The sequence below is a fragment of the Heterodontus francisci genome, chromosome 17 (genome assembly GCF_036365525.1).
Source record: "Heterodontus francisci isolate sHetFra1 chromosome 17, sHetFra1.hap1, whole genome shotgun sequence".
NCBI classification, from domain to species: domain Eukaryota; kingdom Metazoa; phylum Chordata; class Chondrichthyes; order Heterodontiformes; family Heterodontidae; genus Heterodontus; species Heterodontus francisci.
In genome coordinates, this window is record NC_090387.1 from 67,079,598 (window position 1) to 67,102,293 (window position 22,696).

Below are 22,696 nucleotides of genomic sequence, written 5' to 3' on the forward strand. Positions count from 1 at the left end.
GGTCCCCGGAAGTGCAGAAGGTTTTAGTTTAGGCAGGCATCAAGATCGGCGCAGCTTGGAGGGCCGAATGGCCTGTTCCTGTGCTGTACTGTTCTTTGTTCTTTGTTCTCTCAGTCTTCTCCTCCAGCAATCTATATCAAGGGTGTCCAACTGTTTGGTCTGCAGCATAGGTACATATCATGGAACTTGAGGGGCCACAGATGGTACTACAGGCCAGAGTTTGGACAACAGTGACATACTTGCCATCACTAGTTCTGCATTCATTGTGCTATTTTAACCTTTGTGGTGTTCTGCAGTTGTGGGACTTGGGACTTGGCCTGGGTTTCTGAATTTAGAGGTCAGCTATCTTCCTGCATGTGCTGCACAGCCTGGGGAAGAGCAAGGTTACTGGGGAAGTAAAGAATGGGATTCAAACCCTGCATTTAAAAAAAACATTTGTTAACATTGCAGCAACTTGTTGAAAAAGAAGACTTTTAATAACGTAATTTAAAGCATCCACAAAAGATTATATACCTAACTTACAGGAATCAGGGTAAAAGAGAAAGAAAAGCAAATTAGTAAATTGCCTGACTGGAAATGCAAACTATTCAAAAGGGAGGGAGGGTGAACCACATCACTGATTATTCTCTGATTGTTCCTAGTTCTCTGAAGTTTTCGCCATGTGTTACTCATCAAAGCCAAGCTATATTACAGACACTCTGCCAGACCATAGACCTAAATATTGAGGCTTCTACTTGATTAATTCTGTTATCCATTTGATCTGGCTTAAAATAAACACTAATAAAGAGCAGGTTTATGGTTGCATCATGTGGGGCAAAATGTACTTCTTTCTTGTGGAAAATGAGAAGGCATGAAATTATATTACTTCAGCATTTTACTCACAATAGCAACTCGGGGGTAGTTATGAGGCCATGGACTCCTAGTATGCTGATACATTACAATCTGACCCTTATCTAGTTGCCTGGGGTGTCAGTGCCTATCAATTATTAAAATAAAATGCATACAGAACCTATCGATTGGCTTTACCATATTGTACAGATGCCATTAGTAATTAAAAACTTATGACTAACAAACAACATGCTTAATCTCACTATCTGAGGGTCAAAAAGCCACACATGGACAGAGAACACAAAAATATTCTACACCATACCTCCAATTTCTGAGTCAAAATCATTTATGTATATTGTTAACAACAGTGGTCCCAACACGGATTCCTGTGGAATACCACTTGCCACTTTCAGCCAGTCTGAGAAACTTCCTTTAACTCCTACCCTGTGTTTTCTGCTTCATAGCCATCCCTAATTCATTCGGCCACTGACTCCATACACCCTCACCTTTGTCATGAGTCTCTTTGGTGTACCTTAAAGACCTTCTGATGTATATTACATCCATTGCATTGTCTTTGTGTGCAATCCATTTGGACTCAGGATTTTGTCCTCCTTAAGTTTGGTTAGTTTGTCTAATGTCACCTTCCTTCCTATCTTAACTTTTATAATATCTCTTTTGACTTCTACTGTAGTTATTTCCACTTTGTTGGCATCTTCAGTGTAAACTGAGGCACAGTATTTATTCAGGATCCCTGTCACTTCAATATAATCTGAGAGTTTATCTTTCTTGACTCTTTGGGACTGTATTCCTATCTTAATACTTAATAGTACTATTACTTAAGTGACTATAGAATACTTAACTATTTCCTTTTATATTCTTTGATATTTTAACTTCATATTTCTTCTTTCTTTTCCAAATTCCTTTTAGCCTCCTTCCTTCTTCATATTTACTGTTGTCATATTTCTTTATTGATAAGTACGTTACATACGACTTTTCCTTTAGATTCAATTTTATTTTCATCATTAAATTTATCCATGGCATCTCATTCTTGGCTAGTTTGCTTTTATTATCCAATGGTATGTATTTTTCCTGACCTTAAATATTGCCCACTGTTGCTCTACGTCTTCGTCAATATTTTTCTCTAGTTCAGCTTCTTACCTTTCATAGCTCCATCATTTCTTTTGTAGTTTTTTTTCCCAAACCAGTACTTTGGTCTTTGAACTCTTTATATCACTCTCAATCATTATCTTAAACCTGATCATAATGTGATTACTACTCCCAGATAATTTCCCATGCCCAATTCTCATATCTGCTCTAGTTTGGTCAGAAAAGAGTCTTGTACACATTGTAGAAACTCCATCTCCTTCTCCCTTTTCATTCCCTCCCTCTGCCAATTTATTCGGGGACAGTTGAAATTCCCCATGATTATAATTCTTAAATTGTGTACTCATTTTGTAGATTTGCCTTCATAGATTTCTCAATCTACATCCTTTCCACTATTTGGCAGTCTGTAGTTTACCCCTAATTGTGTGACCGATCTCTTCCTGACCTTTATCCCAATCCATATGGATTCCTTTTCTACTTTTGCTGGATCTGTCCTTTCTTGCTACTGCCCTTACGTTATATCATATTAACATAACTACCCACTGCTCCTTCTTCCTTCCTTATCATTTCTGAATACATTATAGCCTGCAATATTTAACTGCCAACCCAGTCCTGTCTGCAGCCATCATTCATTTGATGAATACATGCTCTTACCGTACTTTGGGTGATGCTTCCAAGATCCTCCCGGCTGCCTGAAATGACTCAGTGCCATAAAAGTTAAGTACAGACATCACATCAGAGCCACTGACAGCGTAGTGTGGGCTGATGAGTGAGGTTGCAGATCTTCACAATGCAGGGGGCAGAATTCCCCTTGTGGCTCTTTGGGGAAACTTGTTTTTCAAATATACATCTCCTTATTAAATTCCTCATCAAGCCTGTGTTACCTGTATACTCTTTGGGGCAGTGGGTAATAGTTGGTAAGCGGCATGCTCCCTAAAAATGGCAACACTCTCCTTTCCTCCATCCTCTCCTGCTGCTGCTGCTCCTTAAGTGGGTAGGGAGACGATCAAAATCTCCTGGTGGTCTCGCACGATGACAAACAGTAATTGCTACTCAAACTTTCAGCAATCTTCAGACTCAAAAACTCTTCACTTTCATCAGTCTTAGCTGATCTTAGCAAGAGCTACAACTGATATTTTTCATTCTAACTTACCTCTAGTTCATCACAAATTCAGGGCTGCAATACCATTGGGCTTTAATATGCTTCTTTTTAGTGACGTCCCGAAGCAAAATCACATGCAAGATAATATATTTTAATGTTATTGGACACACTTCTGGTTCAATGACATTAATTGAACACATCAGCACAATCATCACCAATGACAAAACCAGGACCATTAATACTTCACCCTCATGTTCATGAGTTCAAAGTGCTCTGTCTAGACAACCCAGTCTTTGAAGGGAAAAATCTAATTGTGCTGCTGTTAAAGTGAAGATCTGATACAAAATCTCAAATCCATTAATTTTTCTTTTACTGAATTTTAATACCACTAATAATTGCACACATTTATCAATAAAACTGCACTTCTTCTCTTCCATTTGTATTTTAACAAGAAAACAATTTTACCTCATAAATGATAAACTGCTGCTTTAAGTCTGGGTCCGTTCCTTTATTATTCATGTGCCGTTGGATGATTTTTTCCATCCCTTGTTGCTCAAGACAGTCAGTAACATCATAGAATGAATCCTGGTCTGGAAGAGCTCCTAGCGTCTGTCAAAAAGAAAACAAACCTTTCAAATCATCTTTGAACTTAGAAAAGTAAGAAAAGCCATTCAACCCACCAAACCTTAACTCTCCAGTGCCCAGTTCTCCCCTTCAGTATCTGTTTAAAAATCTCTAATGTTTCACAACATAGGAAATAGGAGCAGAAGGAGACCATATGGTTCCTCGAGTCTGCTCCGCCATTCAACGTGATTATAGCTAATCCTTGGACTCAACTCCACTTTCCTGCCCGCTCCCCATATCCCTCGAATCCCTGAGACCAAAGATCTGTCTACCTCAGCCATAAATATGTTCGACAGTGGAGCATCCACAACCCTCTGGGTAGAGAATTCCAATGATTCACGACCAGTCCCTTATCCTGAGTCTGTGCCCCCTTGTTCTAGATTCCCCAGCCAGGGTAAATGACCTTTCAATGTCTACCCTATCCAGCCCCTTCAGAATCTTGTATGTTTCAATAAAGATCACCTCTCATTCTTCTAAACTCCAGACAGCATAGTCCAAGTTATTCAGCCTCTCATCATAGGACAACCCTCTCATCCCAGGAACTAACCTAGTTATATTCCATCTGGCACCCTGTTGCCCACTTAAACCGTCTATATCTTTTTGTAGCCACTTTGTGTCCTCCTCACCTTCACTGTACTGCTTCCAAGCCAAGTATATCCTTCCTTAAATATGGAAACCAAAATTGTGCATGGTACTCCAGATGTGGTCTCAGCAAACTGTAGCAATTGCAGCAAGACTTCCTTACTCTTTCACTCCAATCCCCTTGCAATAAAGGCCAACATGCCATTTGCCTTCCTAATTGCTTCCTGTACCTGCATGCTAACTTCTCTGTTCCTTGTACAAGCACACCCAAGTCTCTCCGAACATCAACATTTACAAGTTTCACACCTTTTAAAAAATATTCTGCTTTTCTATTCTTACTACCAAAGTGAATAACCTCAAATTGGGGACTGGTTAGCTCAGTTGGCTAGACGCTAGAGTGTGATGCAGAATAGATGCCAACAGCGTGGGTTCAATACTGGCTGTGCTTGAGGAGTCATGGCCCTCAAAGTATACATCACCAACTATCTCTCTAATGGGGAGAGATGCTGATGGTCCTTTGGGACTATGGCTAGAGCAAGAATAACCTCACACTTCCCACATTATATTCCATCTGGCACCCTGTTGCCCACTTAAACCGTCTATATCTTTTTGTAGCCACTTTGTGTCCTCCTCACATTCACATCTAGCTTTGTATTGTCAGCAAACTTGGAGACATTACTCTGTCTCTTTGTCCAAGTCATTAATATAGATTGTAAATAACTGATGCACCAGCACTGATCCTTGCGGCACTCCACTAGTCACAGCCTGCCAACTTGAAAATGCCCCTTTTTAAAAAATCATTCATGGGATGTGGGTGTCGCTGGCTATGTCAGCATTTATTGCCCATCCCTAATTGCCCTTGAGAAGGTGGTGGTGAGCAGCCTTTTTGAGGTAGGTACACCCACAGTGCTGTTTATCCCTATTCTATGCTTCTTGTCCATTAACCAATCCTCTATCCATGCAAATATATTATCTCCAACTCCATGAGCCCTGATCTTACATATTAACCTTTTGTGTGGCTTCTCATCAAAAGCCTTTTGGAAATTCAAGTATATTACATCTACTGGTTCCCCTTTATCTACCCTACTAGTTGCATCCTCAAAAAACTCGAATAAATTTGTCAAACGCAATTTTCCTTTCATAAAACCATGTTGACTTTGTCTCATTAGTCTATAATTTTCTAAGTATATTATCAAGACTTCCTTAATAATAGATTCCAGCATTTTCCCAATGACTGATGTCAGGCTAACTGGCCTGTAGTTCCCCGTTTTATCTCTCTCTCCTTTCTTGAATAGTGGTGTTAGATTTGCCAACTTCTGGGACCATTCTAGAATCTAGGGAATTTTGGAAAATCATAACCAGTGCGTCCACTATCTCTGCAGCTACCTACTTTAGATTCCTCGGCTATAGGCCATCAGCTCCTGGGAATTTGTTGGATTTTAGTGTCTTAAATTTCTCCAATGCCTTTTCTAAGCTGATATTAATTACCTAAGGTTTTCCCCTCTTATTAGCCCCTTGATTACCTTCTATTTCTGCTAATGAATTTGGGTCTTTTACAGTGAAGACAGACACAAAATATTTGTTCAATGTCTCTGCCATTTCCTCATTCCCATGATAATTTCTCCTGTTTCTGCCTCTTAAGGGACCAACTGTTAGTTTCGCTACTTCTTATATACTTGTAAAAGCTCTTACAATCTGTATTTATATTCCTGGTTAGTTTATTCTATTTTTCCCCTCTTATGAACTTTTTGGTTGCCCTTTGCTGGTTTCTAAAACACTCCCAATCTTCAGGCTTACTAGTATTATTTGCCACATTACAAGCCTCTTCTTTTAATCTAATACGATCCTTAACTTCCTTAGTAAGTTACATATGCATCTTTCAGGCTGAGTTTTTGATGTTTAATGGAATGTATTGTCATGCAGCACCACCCCTCCCGCCAAGAATGAGGCACATTAATTTTGCTACATGGACATTAAATTTCAAATTGTTGCTAGGAAGAAGAGAAGGCCTGTTACAAGGAATTGCCAGGCCCTGGCATCAAAGACATTTTTACATATTAGCAGACAGTGTTGGAACAAAGGAGCTATCCGTGCTCCCAATACACAGAACAGACATCGTCAGACCAATTTAGTCACATGACTAACTAGCTGTTGCACAGTTTTGAACTGAGTGTTTTAAATTGTAGAGACAGTGTTTGAACTGGCAGAAAGCTCTTGGCTCCAGGATTGAAAAGAGCCTCTCCTGTCTGCTCCCATCTCTTTCTCTCGGAACTCCAAAAACCCACTGAAGACACATGAACCCCAAGAGAGAAAAGTCTCCTACAGTGAACAAGGTTTAAGAAGAATAATGGGCCCCAACGAAAAGCAAGATCAACCTACAAAAGGACTCTACAGTGAGCTCGAAGAACCGTAACAAACTCTTCAGATATTGCCTCAAACCATTCCACCTTATTTTTCTTCTGCTCTTTTCTGTCTCTATTTGCATGTGTGTATCGCATGTGCATGTTAGCATGGGCGCATCGTGTATCCGTAAGCATCAACTGAATTAGAGTTTAAGTTTTAATAAAATTTCACCTTTCTTCTTTAAACCGAAAAAAGTCTGTTTGTGCTCGTTTCTTTACCTATAACAGGAAAGTGGTGAACAAGGATTCACCAAGGGGGTGCTCAAAACACAGTGTGTTTAAAATTAAACCCTGTTACAGTGAGACCAGGTGAAGGCTGAGAGGGAATCCTAGACCACTTGCTCACCTGGTCGTAACAGTATTTTTGTTGAACACTTTCAATTGTTTCTTTAAATGTTTCCCACTGTTCATTTAGCACTCTACCTTTTAGTCTATTTACCCAATTAAAAATTATAAACTCACTTTTCACCAATTCAAATGTATGTCCCTGGTCCTATTTGGCTTATTTTGACATTTAGCATATCTATGCCACTTAAGGCTTTGTACACCTCCATAAGGTTCCTTCCTTAACCATCTTCTTTCTACATTATAGAAGTTGAATTTCTGTCCATTCTTTTCTGATATTTGATCTTCACAGTTAGGATCTTCTCTACACCCATACCAATATGTACATATGATTTTGTAGCATGATGGCAAACAGATTTCCTTACCATATGTTCTGTTCCCTTATCACCGTTTCCATCCCCCTCCCTGCATACTGTTTTGGGATGAAAAAGAACGTACACAAAGTCAGCACCCTTTTTGACCCTGATCTGAGCCCATATAATCTCCATCAAAAAGACTGCCTACTTCCACCTCTGTAACATTGCCCATCTCCACCCCTGCACTAACCTATCTGCTGCTGAACCCATGAACCACACTTTTGTTACCTCTAGATTAGACTATTCCAATGCTCTCCTGGTCAGTCTCCCATCTTCCACCCTTCATATATTTGAGCTCATCCAAAACTCTGATGCCTATATCATCCCACTATCACCCCTGTACTCCTTGACCTACATTAACTCCTAGTCCATCAACACCTCCATTTTAAAATTCTCATCCTCATGCTTAAATCTCTTCATGGCCTCACCCATCCAAATCTCTGTAACCTCATTAATCCCATAAACCTCCAAGTTCCTCCATCTTTGGCCTATTGTGCATCCATTACTTCCTTCGCCCCCACCATTGATAGCTGGGTCTTCACCCATCTGTGCCCGAAAGTCTGGAATTCCTTTCATGGCTGAAGGAGTAGTGTGGGAAAAAGGGATTCCATTTCATGGGTCACTGGCATCAGTACTGGAGAGGAAGGAAATGTACTGTTGGGACAGGCTCCACCTGAGCCAGGCTGGGACCAGGGTCCTAGCAGAAAGGATAAATAGGGCAGTCACAAGAAATTTAAACTAGTAAGTATGGGGAGAGGGCTCAGGTGGAAAAGGTAGTATGAATAATAGTTCAAAAACAAACATAAGGGAAGAGAACAGACTAACAGTCAGAAATTGTGCTTTAGGGCACGGCAGGGAAAGGGAAAACTAAAAGATATAAAGTAATTAAACCAGGAGAGAGAAATAAGAAATGTATGATTAAAACATTACAGCAGAAGCACAGCTTAGGATGTGTGGTCCAAAGAAGTGTTCTTTATACAAAAGTACAGCGTACAAGGAACAAACTGAATAAATTACAGGCGCAAATTCAACTTGGAAGGTCTGACACGGTAGCCATTACAGAGACATGGCTGCAAGATGGTCAGGACTGAGAATATACCAGATTATAAGGTGTACATGAAAGATAAGGGAATGGCAGAGAGGGAAGAGTAGCCTTAGGTGATTAAGGATGGCATCACTTTAATGATGACAGGATATAACTAGAGTGGAGATTTCATAGGTAGAATTAAGAAATAGATTTAACACTGTAGTGGGAGTTATGCATAGGTCTCCTGATAGCAGTTGTGAAGTGGTAGATTGTATAAATGCAGAGATTAAACACACATGGAGCAAAGGAGAGTGGTGTTAATGGGGGATTTTAACTTTCATATAGATTGGGATAAGCAGACTAGCACATAAGAAAGGTAGTGAATTAATTGAGTGTGTCTGGGATAGTTTCCTGCAGCAATATGTTCAAGAGCCAACAAGGGGACATCCATATTAGATTTCGTAATGGGTAATGAGCCAGGTTTAGTTAAGAGCAGAGCTCTAGCAGAGCAAGACGACACCTTCTTCTGGCAGGGCAGGGATCCTGAAGAACCAAGACAGCATGGAGTGGGCTTCGCCATCAGAAACTCCTTGCTCAGCATGATAGAGCCTCCCTCAAATGGCTCGGAACGCATACTGTCCATCCGACTGCTCACCACCTCTGGCCCAGTACACCGACTCAGCATCTATGCTCCAACACTCTGCTCCCCACCTGAAGCTAAAGATCAGTTCTACGAGGAACTCCATAACATCATTAGCAGCATCCCCAACACCGAACACCTATTCCTGCTGGGGGACTTTAATGCCAGGGTTGGGGCCGACCATGACTCATGGCCCTCCTACCTTGGGCGCTATGGCGTTGGAAGGATGAATGAGAACGGGCAGAGACTGTTTGAGTTGTGTACCTATCATAACCTCTGCATCACCAACTCGTTCTTTCACAGTAAACCCTGTCACCAGGTTTCATGGAGGCACCCAAGATCACGTCGTTGGCACCAGCTAGACCTCATTGTCACAAGGCGAGCCGCCTTAAACAGTGTTCAAATCACACGCAGCTTCCACAGTGCGGACTGCAATACCGACCACTCCCTGGTGTGCAGCAAGGTTAGACTCAGACCAAAGAAGTTGCATCATTCCAAGCAGAAGGGCCACCCGCGCATCAACACGAGCAGAATTTCTCACCCACAGCTGTTACAAAAATTTCTAAATTCACTTGTAACAGCCCTTCAAAACACTCCCACAGGGGATGCTGAGACCAAGTGGGCCCACATCAGAGACGTCATCTATGAGTCAGCTTTGACCACCTACGGCAAAAGTGCGAAGAGTAACGCAGACTGGTTTCAATCTCATAATGAAGAGCTGGAACCGGTCATAGCCGCTAAGCACATTGCACTGTTGAACTACAAGAAAGCCCCCGGCGAGTTAACATCCGTAGCACTTAAAGCAGCCAGAAGAACTGCACAAAGAACAGCCAGGTGCTGCGCAAACGACTACTGGCAACACCTATGCAGTCATATTCAGCTGGCCTCAGACACCGGAAACATCAGAGGAATGTATGATGGCATTAAGAGAGCCCTTGGGCCAACCATCAAGAAGATCGCCCCTCTCAAATCTAAATCAGGGGACATAATCACTGACCAACGCAAACAAATGGACCGCTGGGTTGAGCACTACCTAGAACTGTACTCCAGGGAGAATGTTGTCACTGAGACTGCCCTCAATGCAGCCCAGCCACTACCAGTCATGGATGAGCTGGACATACAGCCAACCAAATCGGAACTCAGTGATGCCACTGATTCTCTAGCCAGTGGAAAAGCCCCTGGGAAGGACAGCATTACCCCTGAAATAATCAAGAGTGCCAAGCCTGCTATACTCTCAGCACTACATGAACTGCTATGCCTGTGCTGGGACGAGGGAGCAGTATCTCAGGACATGCACGATGTCAATATCACCACCCTCTATAAAAACAAAGGTGACCGAGGTGACTGCAACAACTACCGTGGAATCTCCCTGCTCAGCATAGTGGGGAAAGTGTTTGCTCGAGTCGCTCTAAACAGGCTCCAGAAGCTGGCCGAGCGTGTCTACCCTGAGGCACAGTGTGGCTTTCATGCAGAGAGATCGACCGTTGACATGCTGTTCTCCCTTCGTCAGATACAGGAGAAATGCCGCGAACAACAGATGCCCCTCTACATTGCTTTCATTGATCTCACCAAAGCCTTTGACCTCGTCAGCAGACGTGGTCTCTTCAGACTACTAGAAAAGATTGGATGCCCACCAAAGCTACTAAGTATCATCACCTCATTCCATGACAATATGAAAGGCACAATTCAACATGGTGGCTCCTCATCAGACCCCTTTCCTATCCTGAGTGGCGTGAAACAAGGCTGTGTTCTCGCACCCACACATTTTGGGATTTTCTTCTCCATGCTGCTTTCACATGTGTTCAAGTCCTCTGAAGAAGGAATTTTCCTCCATACAAGATCAGGAGGCAGGTTGTTCAACCTTGCCCGTCTGAGAGCTAAGTCCAAAGTACGGAAAGTCCTCATCAGGGAACTTCTCTTTGCTGACGATGCTGCTTTAACATCTCACATTGAAGAGTGTCTGCAGAGTCTCATCGACAGGTTTGCGGCTGCCTGCAATGAATTTGGCCTAACCATCAGCCTCAAGAAAACGAACATCATGGGGCAGGACGTCAGAAATACTCCATCCATCAATATTGGCGACCACGCCCTGGAAGTGGTTCAAGAGTTCACCTACCTAGGCTCAACTATCACCAGTAACCTGTCTCTAGATGCAGAAATCAACAAGCGCATGGGAAAGGCTTCCACTGCTATGTCCAGACTGGCCAAGAGAGTGTGGGAAAATGGCGCACTGACACGGAACACAACAGTCCGAGTGTATCAAGCCTGTGTCCTCAGTACCTTGCTCTATGGCAGCGAGGCCTGGACAACGTATGTCAGCCAAGAGCCACGTCTCAATTCATTTCACCTTCGCTGCCTCCGGAGAATACTTAGCATCAGGTGGCAGGACCGTATCTCCAATACAGAAGTCCTCGAGGCGGCCAACATCCCCAGCTTATACACACTACTGAGTCAGCGGCACCTGAGATGGCTTGGCCATGTGAGCCACATGGAAGATGGCAGGATCCCCAAAGACACATTGTGCAGCGAGCTTGCCACTGGTATCAGACCCACCGGCCGTCCATGTCTCCGCTTCAAAGACGTCTGCAAACGCGACATGAAATCCTGTGACATTGATCACAAGTCGTGGGAGTCAGTTGCCAGCGTTCGCCAGAGCTGGCGGACAGCAATAAAGGCGGGGCTAAAGTGTGGCGAGTCGAAGAGACTTAGCAGTTGGCAGGAAAAAAGACAGAGGCGCAAGCGGGGAGCCAACTGTGCAACAGCCCCGACAAACAAATTTTTCTGCAGCACCTGTGGAAGAGCCTGTCACTCTGGAACTGGCCTTTATAGCCACTCCAGGCGATGCTCCACACACCACTGACCACCTCCAGGCGCTTACCCATTGTCTCTCGAGGTAAGGAGGCCAAAGAAAAAAAAAATGAGCCAGGTTTAGTTAAGAGCCTAATGGTGCATACACATTCATCAAACAGCGATCATAATATGATTGAGTTCCACATAGTGTTTGAAAGGGAAAAACGTGAAACAGCTCAGATTCTACGGCCAGAATTTCATGATGTGGCAGTGGCCCTGCCCATTAGCTGGAAAGCCGCGGGCGAGCCTGCCTCCGCCAGCCCTGGAAACCACACTGCTGTTTTGCATGGCTCAGGCACTTAAGTGCCCGCAGTCATGGCTTCTGCCTCTCTGAGGCAGGACGTCCCATCTCCAAGAGCTGTCGGCCAATCAGAGGGCCAGCAGGTCTTCAGTCCCAACAGAGAGGAGAGGAACATGGACGATGGCCTCTGTAGAGGCGAGTGGGGTTGGCACTCGCTGTGTCCAATCAGTTAGGCTCCAGTGAGGGATGGGGGCTCGGAGTGTAGGGCAGGGCATGTTGTTTCAGCGGGGGCAGTTCTGCTGCTTGGAGGGACTCTCCATGGGCACAGGGTGCCCGATCAGCAGGGTCCCCCCAGCCTACAAGGAGGCCACCAGGTATTTCTAGGCAGCTTCCTCAGGTGGTGATGTGCCCATGCACCGCTGGTAAAATACCAGCAGCCACTTAGGGCCTCAATTTGCCTAGGGACGGATGGGCTGCCTGCCACCTCCCTGCTGCTGGTAAAATAGCAGCGGGGGTGGGTAGGCGACAGGCATAGTGCCACGCCATCCCACCCACCCCACCCCCACCTAGTCTCCTAGCTCGCTCCTGGGGTGGGGGGAGGGGCATAAAATTCCAGCCTAGATTTAGGCAAAGCTGACTTCAATGGGATGAGGCAGGGACTGTCCACAATAAAATGGACAAATTTGTTAATGGGTAAAATGACAGAAGGTCATTGGGAAGTGCTCAAAAAAGAATTTAATATGATCCAGAACCAGTTTGTATCCCTAAGGGCCAGAGTTCTACTTGCCAAAAAAAGACAACCATGGACAACTAAAGAGGTAAGAGACAACATAAAACTGAAAGAAAAAGCATACAAAAATGCAAAAAATAGCACAGATCCTGGTAAATGGGAAAGATACAAAGTGATGTAATATTGTCATGCCTGGATGAGTTCAGCTCCAGAAACACTCAAGAAGCTCAACACCATCCAGCACAAAGCAGGTCACTTGACTGGCACCCCATCCACAACCTTACACATTCACTCCCTCCACTACTGCTGCACAGTGACAGCAGTGTGTACCATCTCCAAGATGCAGTGCAGCAACTTGTCAAGCTTCAACAGCACCTTCCAAACCTGCGACCCCTACTACATAGAAGTACAAGGGCAGCAAATGCATGGAAACACCACCACTTGCAAGTTCCCCTCCAAGTCACACACCATCCTAACTTGGAACTATATCGCTGATCTTTTACTGTCGCTGGGCCAAAAACCTGGAACTCCCTCACTAACAGCACTGTGGGTGGACTTACACCAGATGGAGTGCAGTGGTTCAAGATGGTGGCTCACCACCACCTTCTCAAGGGCAATTTGGGATGAGCAACAAATGCTCGTGCCCTTGCCAGTGACACTCACATCCCATGGACAAATAAAAAAAAAGCAAAGGGTGACAAAACAGATAGTAAGAGCTACAAAAAAGGTGTATGAAAAGGAATTTACAAGGGATATCAAAATCAACACAAAATTTTCTTACAATTATATTCGGGAAAAAAAAGAGTGGTCAGGAGCAATTTGGGCCCCTTATAAACTGATAACACAGATCCTGACAATGAAAATAAGGAAATGGTGGATATGTTGAATAATTACTTTTGTCTGTTTTTACAGTAGAGGAAGAGGTCAGTATGCCAGACATCCCAAGGAAAGTAATATTGAATCAGAGACAGGGACTCACCAAAATTGTCAACAAAATAACACAAAATAACAGTATTGAAGAAAATAATGGCACTAAAGAGCGACAAACCCCCAGGACCAGATGGTTTCCCTCCCAGGAGGTGACAACACATTCAAGGACTTTGGAAAGGAAGATTGGGCAATAGTTTGCATAGAGGGATTGAAGGTGAATATATTGAGGAGGATATGATGATGGTGGTTTTGAAAGTGAGTCAGACAATTGCCTAAGGAGTGGGAGCCATTTACAATATCATTGAGCATGGGGTGCCAGGAAGATCATATACTGAAATCCTATTGTGGGGCTTGAACTCACAATCTTCTGAATCAGAGGTGAAGGGTGTTACAACTCACATAGCCAGTTGGTGACAGGTGGAACACCAGAGCCTAGTCTTCATAAACTTACAAGCTTTTATTTACAGACACATATTGTGCACCTCCAACCAGCAAACACCCTTTTAGCCTGCTCCTATATATATATATATATATATATGAGCACGTCAGTCCCCAATGAATACCCACCATCTGAATACAATTAACACCAAGTTGATTTCAATTAACAAGGGCTGCTGCCAACTGAGCCAAGCTGCTACCATTGCGTTTCAAGTGCTCATCTAAATATTTCTTAAATGTTGTGAGGGTTCCTGCCTCTACCACCCCTTCAGGCAGTGTGTTCCAGATTCCAACCACCCTCTGGGTGAAAATGTTAAGAGAAAATTAAAATTCACTCAATAGCAAATTAAGTTTTATGTAATAATGAAACATGAAAGGCAGTTACAGTTCTTTATGGTAACATTGCAACAACTGGTGCAACATTATAAGGAGAGCAAGTTTCAACTGCTTTCATAATTTAAAAAACCCATAAAATGTCATCACATGACTATAACTGCAAATTAGATGTTTGCACTAATGCTAAACAATTATACTTGAATTCCATACCTCTTCTTTTGCACCATGTTGGCGCCTGTATTTGGTTACATATCAGATTGAAACGTGGACACCCCTTCAGTCATTCTCTGTAGGTTCAATGGTTTAATCTCCAATTGAAAGGCCAGCAAGATTTACACAAAAAGTCAAAGAGTGTTTAATGTACACTTGCCAGCAGACTGCTGAAAGTCTGTCACTGCAGCCTAGCTTAAATATTTACACAATAGCTGGAGTTATACACTGTTTAAAAATAATCTCCATTTTAACAGGCCAATTTTTTATTAAATTATACTGCTGCCTAGTTTTCCTGATTTTCAGTGAGCATAAAAAGAACCCTGGTTTTATTACAGACCAGTAATGCAACATCGCATACCTTTAGGTTTACATCACTCTCATCGATAGTGCTCTATCACCTGGATCATTTGCAGACTTAGTTCCCACTGGTTAAAGAACAACACAACCAAAAACGGCCACATTACCAGTAAATGAAAACTACCTGGTACTCATATTAAAGATCTTTAAAGCAGTCAGCAGGTGTACAAGCTCTTCTAATATTGAAAGCTACTTAAGTATTGTCCTCATCAGTCATCAGCAATGCCTTGGAGTTCACTGTCTAGGTATAATCAGGATAACTTCTTTGAGGTCTTTAATAGAATGTGTGGACTTCAATGGAAAGATTACAAAGCCACAATCATTACTTCATTTCAAGAACACTGAATTAAAAATAGAAAACACTGTATGAAATATGATGTAGCTAATCTGAAATAAATCAGTCATCTAGAGCAGACAATGATTTTGTACTTTCACTCAACAATCTGATTCAACAACCAGCTAGCCACATTTAAACATGACCTCAAAACATAGAATAATTTTAGAAAACTTAAGTGGATTGGAATACTTCAACAAAGTGTCAGTTCAGCTCCTTCTGGATGACTCAAAAGCCAGGCTTCCCAGCCACTTCGAATGCATTCATCATCTCTAGCAGCAGTTTTGTTTGACTACATTATGATTGCTGATGACCAAATCATGATATTAATTTGATACGTAAAAGATGTTGTATGCTCCTCTACTCAACCTTAATACTATGATTTCATTAACCAAGAACTTCGGGATTAATTTTCTGTAAAATTGTGTTGTGCATTTGCGGTTGGCACATTTTAATTCATCATCTCAGGGATACCAAAATTCTCTACTCAAATCATAAAGTCACAAAAATCTAAAGAAATACGTTTCAGCAGATAAATTTTACTTTGCTGAATCGTCAAAGGAAATCACTGATAGAAAGAAACAAACAAAATTGACGGGCAGGAGAAACCAGCTGGTCCATCAAGTCTACCCCACACTCTTGACGGCAGGAGCACTGTGACTAGGCACCTCCTCCCACCCTATCTGACAGCCAAGTAATCTCCTGGAAGAGGCAAAAGAAAACAAGAAAAAAATACCTTGTTCAACTTTGCTAATGTTGTTAAATGTACTTTGTAAACTAGGTTAATAAAATCCATGTTACTTTGCCTTTTTGGGCAAGTTTACCCTAGGCTAAGTCATATTATAATAATGATGCGATAGGAGGCGTTCCAGATGCTGCAGATGCAGAATTGGATTAAAAGAACATAAGAACTAGGACCAGGAGTAGGCAATTCAGCCCCTTGAGCCTGCTCCGCCATTCAATACGATCATGGCTGACCTCATCTCGGCCTCAACTCCACTTTCCTGCCTGTTCTCCACAACCCTTCAACCCATTACTAATTAAAAATCTGTCTATCTCCTCCTTAAATTTACTCAATGTCCCGGTTTCCACCGCACTCTGGGGTAGAGATTTCCACAGACTCACGACCCTTTGAGAGAAGTAATTTCTCCTCATCTCTGTTTTAAATCTGCTACCCCTTATCCTAAAACTATGACCTCTTGTTCTAGATTGCCCCACCAGAGGAAAATCCTCTCTATGTCTACCTTGTCAATCCCCTTAATCATCTTATATACCTCAATTAGATCTCCTCTCATTCTTCTAAACTCTAGAGAGTAAAGACCTAAACTGCTCAATTTCTCTTCATAAGACAAACCCCTCATCTCTGGAATCAATCTAGTGAACCTCCTCTGAACTGCCTCCAATGCAACCACATCCCTCCTCAAGTAAGGGGACCAAAACTGTACGCAATACTCCAGGTGCGGTTTCACTAATGCCTTGTACAGTTGCAGCAACACTTCCCTACTTTTGTACTCTATTCCTTTAGCAATAAATGCCAAAATTCCATTTGCCTTCCTTATTACCTGCTGCACCTGCAAACTAGTTTTCTGCAATTCGTGCACAAGGACACCCAGATCCCTCTGCACCCAAGCACTCTGAACTTTCTCTCCATTTAGATAATAATTTGCCTTTCTGTTCTTCCAACCAAAATGGATAACCTCACACTTATCCACGTTAAACTCCATCTGCCAAATTTTGGCCCATTCACCTACCTATCCATATCCATTTGTAAATTTCTTATTTCTTTATTGCAGCTTACTATCCCACCTATTTTAGTGTCATCTGCAAATTTGGCTATAGTACCTTCTATCCCTGCATCCAAGTCATTAATATAGATTGTAAATAGTTGGGCCCCAAGGACCGAACCGTGTGGCACCCCACTATTCACATTTTGCCAACCAGAAAAGGACCCATTTATCCCGACTCTCTGTTGTCTGTTAGTTAGCCAATCCTCTATCCAAGCTAATAAATTGCCTCTAACCCCATGTGATCTTACCTTGTGTATTAACCTTTTGTGCAGTACCTTATCAAATGCCTTTGGAAGTCCAGATATACAACATCTACTGGATCCCCATTATCCTCTTTACTTGTTACAGCTTCAAAGAACTCTAGCAAATTAGTCAAACATGATTTACCCTTCATAAAACCATGCCGACTCTGATGGATTGCGTTTTGACTTTCTAAATGTCCTGTTATTACTTCCTTAATAATGGATTTTAACAGCACGACAAAAAAAGGAAAGAAGGTACCAGCCCTTCGTTTTGCAAGCTGGAATGTCAGAACTGTGTGTCCTGGTCTGTCGGAAGACCTTACACAAATCAACGATTCTCAGAAGATCGCTATCATTAACAACGAGCTCAGTAGACTCAATATGGACATTGCAGCACTTCAGGAGACACACCTCCCTGCGAGCGGATCACTAAGAGAGCAGGACTACACCTTCTACTGGCGGGGTAGGGATCTTGAAGAACCAAGACAGCATGGAGTGGGCTTCGCCATCAGAAACTCTTTGCTCAGCATGATAGAGCCACCTTCAAAAGGCTTGGAATGCATACTGTCCATCCGGCTGCTCACTGCCTCTGTAGACCTACTCAGCATCTATGCTCCAACACTCTGCTCCCCACCTGAAGTTAAAGACCTACGAGGAACTCCATAATATCTAGCAGCATTCCTAATATCGAACATTTGTTCCTGCTGGGAGACTTTAATGCCAGGGTTGGGCCGACCATGACGCATGGCCCTCCTGTCTCGGTCGCTATGGCATTGGAAGGATGAATGAGAACGGACGGAGACTGCTGGAGTTGTGTACCTATCACAACCTCTGCATCACCAACCCGTTCTTTCATACTAAACCCTGTCACCAGGTTTCATGGAGGCACTAAGATCACGTCGTTGGCACCAGCTGGACCTCATCGTCACAAGGCGAGCCTTTATAGACAGTGTACAAATCAGACGCAGCTACCACAGTGCGGACTGCAACAACGACCACTCCCTGGCGTGCAGCAAAGTTAGACTCAAACCAAAGAAGCTACATCACTCCAAGCAGAAGGGCCGCCCGAGCATCAGCACGAACAGAATTTCTTATCCACAGCTGTTACATAAGTTTCTAAATTCACTTGAAAAAGCCCTTCAAAACACTGCCACAGGGGATGCAGAGACGAAGTGGGCCCACATCAGAGACGCCCTCTATGACTCAGCAATGACCACCTTTGGCAAACGTGAGAAGCAGAATGCAGATTGGTTTCAATCTTACTTTGAAGAGCTGGCACCTGTCATAGCCGCTAAGCGCACTGCACTGTTGAACTACAAGAAAACCCCCAGCGAGTTAACATCCATAGCACTTAAAGTAGCCAGAAGCGCTGCACAAAGAACAGCCAGGTGCTGCGCAAATGACTACTGGCAACACCTAAGCAGTCGTATTCAGCTGGCCTCCGAAACCGGAAACATCAGAGGAATGTATGATGGCATTAAGAGAGCTTTTGGGCCAACCATCAAGAAGATCGCCCCCCTCAAGTCTAAATCAGGGGACACGATCACTGACCAACACAAGCAAATGGACCGCTGGGTGGAGCACTACCTAGAACTATACTCCAGGGAAAATGTTGTCACTGATACCGCCCTCAGTGCAGCCCAGTCTTTGCCAGTCATGGATGAGCTGGACGAACCATAATTCCGTAAGTTTTAAGGTACTTGTGGATAAGGACAAGAGTAGTCCTCGGGTGAAGGCGCTAAATTGGGGGAAGGCTAACTATAACAATATTAGGCAGGAACTGAAGAATTTAGATTGGGGCGGCTGTTTGAGGGTAAATCAACATCTGACATGTGGGAGTCTTTCAAACGTCAGTTGATTAGAATCTAGGACCAGCATGTTCTTGTGAGGAAGAAGGACAAGTTTGGCAAGTTTCGGGAACCTTGGATAACGAGGGATATCGTGAGCCTAGTCAAAAAGAAAAAGGAAGCATTCGTAAGGGCTGGAAGGCTGGGAACAGACGAAGCCCTTGAGGAATATAAAGAAACTAGGAAGGAACTTAAGCAAGGAGTCAGGAGGGATAAAAGGGGTCATGAAAAGTCATTGGCAAACAGGATTAAGGAGAATCCCAAGGCTTTTTATACGGATATAAAGAGCAAGAGGGTAACCAGGGAAAGGGTTGGCTCACTCAAGGACAGAGGAGGGAATCTAAGTGTGGAGCCAGAGGAAATGGGCGAGGTACTAAATGAGTACTTTGCATCAGTATTAGAGTCATAGAGTTATACAGCACAGAAACAGGCCCTTTGGCCCATCGTGTCTGTGCCGGCCATACAGCACCTACCTATTCTAATACCATATTCCTGCACTTGGCCTGTAGCCATGTAGGCGATGACGTTTCAAGTGCTCATCTAAATACTTCTTAAATGTTGTGAGGGTTCCTGTATCCACCACCTCTTCAGGCAGTGTGTTCCAGATTCCAACCACCATCTGGGTGAAAATTTTTTTCCTCAAATCCCCCTTAAACCTCCTGCCACTTACCCTAAATCTATGCCCCCTGGTTCTCGACCCCTCTGCTAAGGGAAAAAGTTTCCTCCTATCTAACCTATCAATGCCCCTCATAATCTTGTACACCTCAATCATGTCTCCCCTCAGCCTTCTCTGCTCCAAGGAAAACAACCCTAGCCTATCCAGTCTCTCTTCATAGCTGAAATGCTCCAGCCCAGGCAATATCCTGGTGAATCTCCTCTGCACCCTCTCCAGTGCAATCACATCCTTCCTATACTGTGGTGACCAGAACTGTACACAGTACTCCAGCTGTGGCCGAACTAGCATTTTATATAGCTCCCAGCTCTTATATTCTATGCCTCGGCTAATAAAGACAAGTATCCCATATGCCTTCCTAACCACCTTATCTACCTGTGCTGCTGCCTTCAGTGATCTATGGACAAGTACACCAAGGTCCTTCTGACTTTCTGTACTTCCTAGGGTCCTACCATCCATTGTGTATTCCCTTGCCTTGTTAGTCCTCCCAAAATGCATTACCTCACACTTTTCAGGATTAAATTCCATTTGCCACCTCTCCGCCCATCTTACCAGCCCATCTGGGGCAGCACAGTGGCGCAGTGGTTAGCACCACAGCCTCACAGCTCCAGCTACCCGGGTTCAATTCTGGGTACTGCCTGTGTGGAGTTTGCAAGTTCTCCCTGTGTTTGCGTGGGTTTCCTCCGGGTGCTCCGGTTTCCTCCCACAGCCAAAAGACTTGCAGGTTGATAGGTAAATTGGCCATTATAAACTGCCCCTAGTATAGGTAGGTGGTCGGGAAATATAAGGACAGGTGGGGATGTGGTAGGAATATGGGATTAGTGTAGGATTAGTATAAATGGGTGGTTAATGGTCAGCACAGACACGGTGGGCCGAAGGGCCTGTTTCTGTGCTGTATCTCTAAATAAAATAAAATAAAATAAAATAAAATCTATATCTTCCTGTAATCTAAGGATTTCCTCCTCACTATTTACAACACCACCAATTTCCGTGTCATCTGCAAACTTACTGATCATACCTCCTATATTCACAACTAAATCATTAATGTACACTGCAAACAGCAAGGGTCCCAGCACCAATCCCTGTGGTACACCACTGGTCACAGGCTTCCAATCGCAAAAACAGCCCTTGACCATTACCCTCTGCCTCCTGCCACTAAGCCAATTTTGGATCCAATTTGCTAAATTGCCTTGGATCCCATTGGCTCTTACTTTCTTAACCAATTTCCCATGCGGGACCTTATCAAAGCCTTACTGAAATCCATGCATACTACATCAACTGCTTTACCTTCATCGACACATCTAGTCACCTGCTCGAAAAATTCAATCAAGTTAGTTAGACACGATCTCCCCCTGACAAAGCCATGCTGACTATCCCGGATTAATTCCTTCCTCTCCAAGTGGAGATTAATCCTGTCCCTCAGAACTTTTTCCAGTATTTTCCCAACCATTGATGTTAGACTCACCAGCCTGTAGTTACCTAGTTTATCCCTACTACCCTTCTTGAATAATGGTACCACATTTGCTGTCTTCCAGTCCTTTGGCACCTCTCCCATGGCCAGAGAGGATATGAAAATTTGTGTCAAAGCCCCTGCTATCTCCTCCCTTGCCTCACATAACAACCTGGGATACATCTCATCTGAGTCTGAGGATTTATCCACTTTTAAGCCCGCTAAATCAGCTAATATTTCCTCCATTTCAATGCTAATATGTTCAAGTATATCACAATCCCCCTCCCTGATCTTTACACCTACATCGTCCTTCTCCATAGTGAACACCGATGAAAAGTAATCATTTAAAAACATGTGCTGAGTTAGCTCATTGCAGCTGAGTGGTAGACAGGGTGTGAAAATTGGCCAGTGTCCCTGAACTAGGGAGAGTAAAATCAGTGAGTTTCTGCTCCTAAATTCTGTCCAATCATCTCTGCTGGAAAGAAATACTGATAAAGGAGAAATAAACTGCAGGATTATGCAGGTTGCATATAGGTAATCTTTAGATCATTATATTTTACAATGTAGTTGACAGTTTTAAATTCAAATACACAATTATTGCTTTAAACATTTGAAGTGAATTTTATTATTTTAGTTTACATATTTTTCTGTAACAAATGGGCAGGATTGGTTGTCCAAGTCTCTAAATAAGATTAGGATTGCAAATGAAATGAAGAACTGAATTCATAATGGGGTCCTAAGTTTAGAATGCAAAAGAAAGCCCTGAAAATGGAGTTGACTCTTGTCTCTCAAATACATAAATAACTTCAGTTACTCACTGGACATACCAAATATTGTATTAACTTTACCTGAATGATATAGGTTCCTGCTCTGGCTAGGAAACGGAATAATCCATGTGAATCAGTCTTTGTTATAACTGGTGAAGCCTTATTCTTACTTTGGACAACCATGGCTAATTTATACTTGATAATCTGTTTTAATCCTTCAGGGAAACGTTTGACTGCGACTTGCCCACAAACACTAAAGCTGTGGAGCAAAGAAGAAACAATATAATATTTTGTTAAAGTCGAGTTTTCAAAGAGATACTTTTATTCTTTCGTGGGATGTGAGGATTGCTGGCAAGACCAGAATTTACTGCCCATCCCTAATTGCCCTTGAGAAGATGGTGGTGAGCAACCTTCTTGAACTGCTGCAGGCCATGTGGCGTATGTACACCCTTGCTGGAATGGAGGATTGTTCCAGGATTTTGGCCCAGCGA

At 43.1% G+C, this 22,696-nt stretch overlaps 1 protein-coding gene across 5 annotated transcripts in view; it reads right to left on the reverse strand.

Annotated features, from left to right (window-relative positions):
- The window catches only part of fhod1 (formin homology 2 domain containing 1), a 386,223-nt gene that overhangs the window by 129,507 nt on the left and 234,020 nt on the right, over nucleotides 1-22,696 (reverse strand). For all 5 annotated transcript variants that reach the window (XM_068049567.1, XM_068049568.1, XM_068049569.1 and 2 more), the window contains one exon: nucleotides 3,500-3,643. In XM_068049567.1, the coding sequence (XP_067905668.1) occupies nucleotides 3,500-3,643 (144 nt within the window). The remainder of the gene's footprint in view (nucleotides 1-3,499; nucleotides 3,644-22,696) is intronic.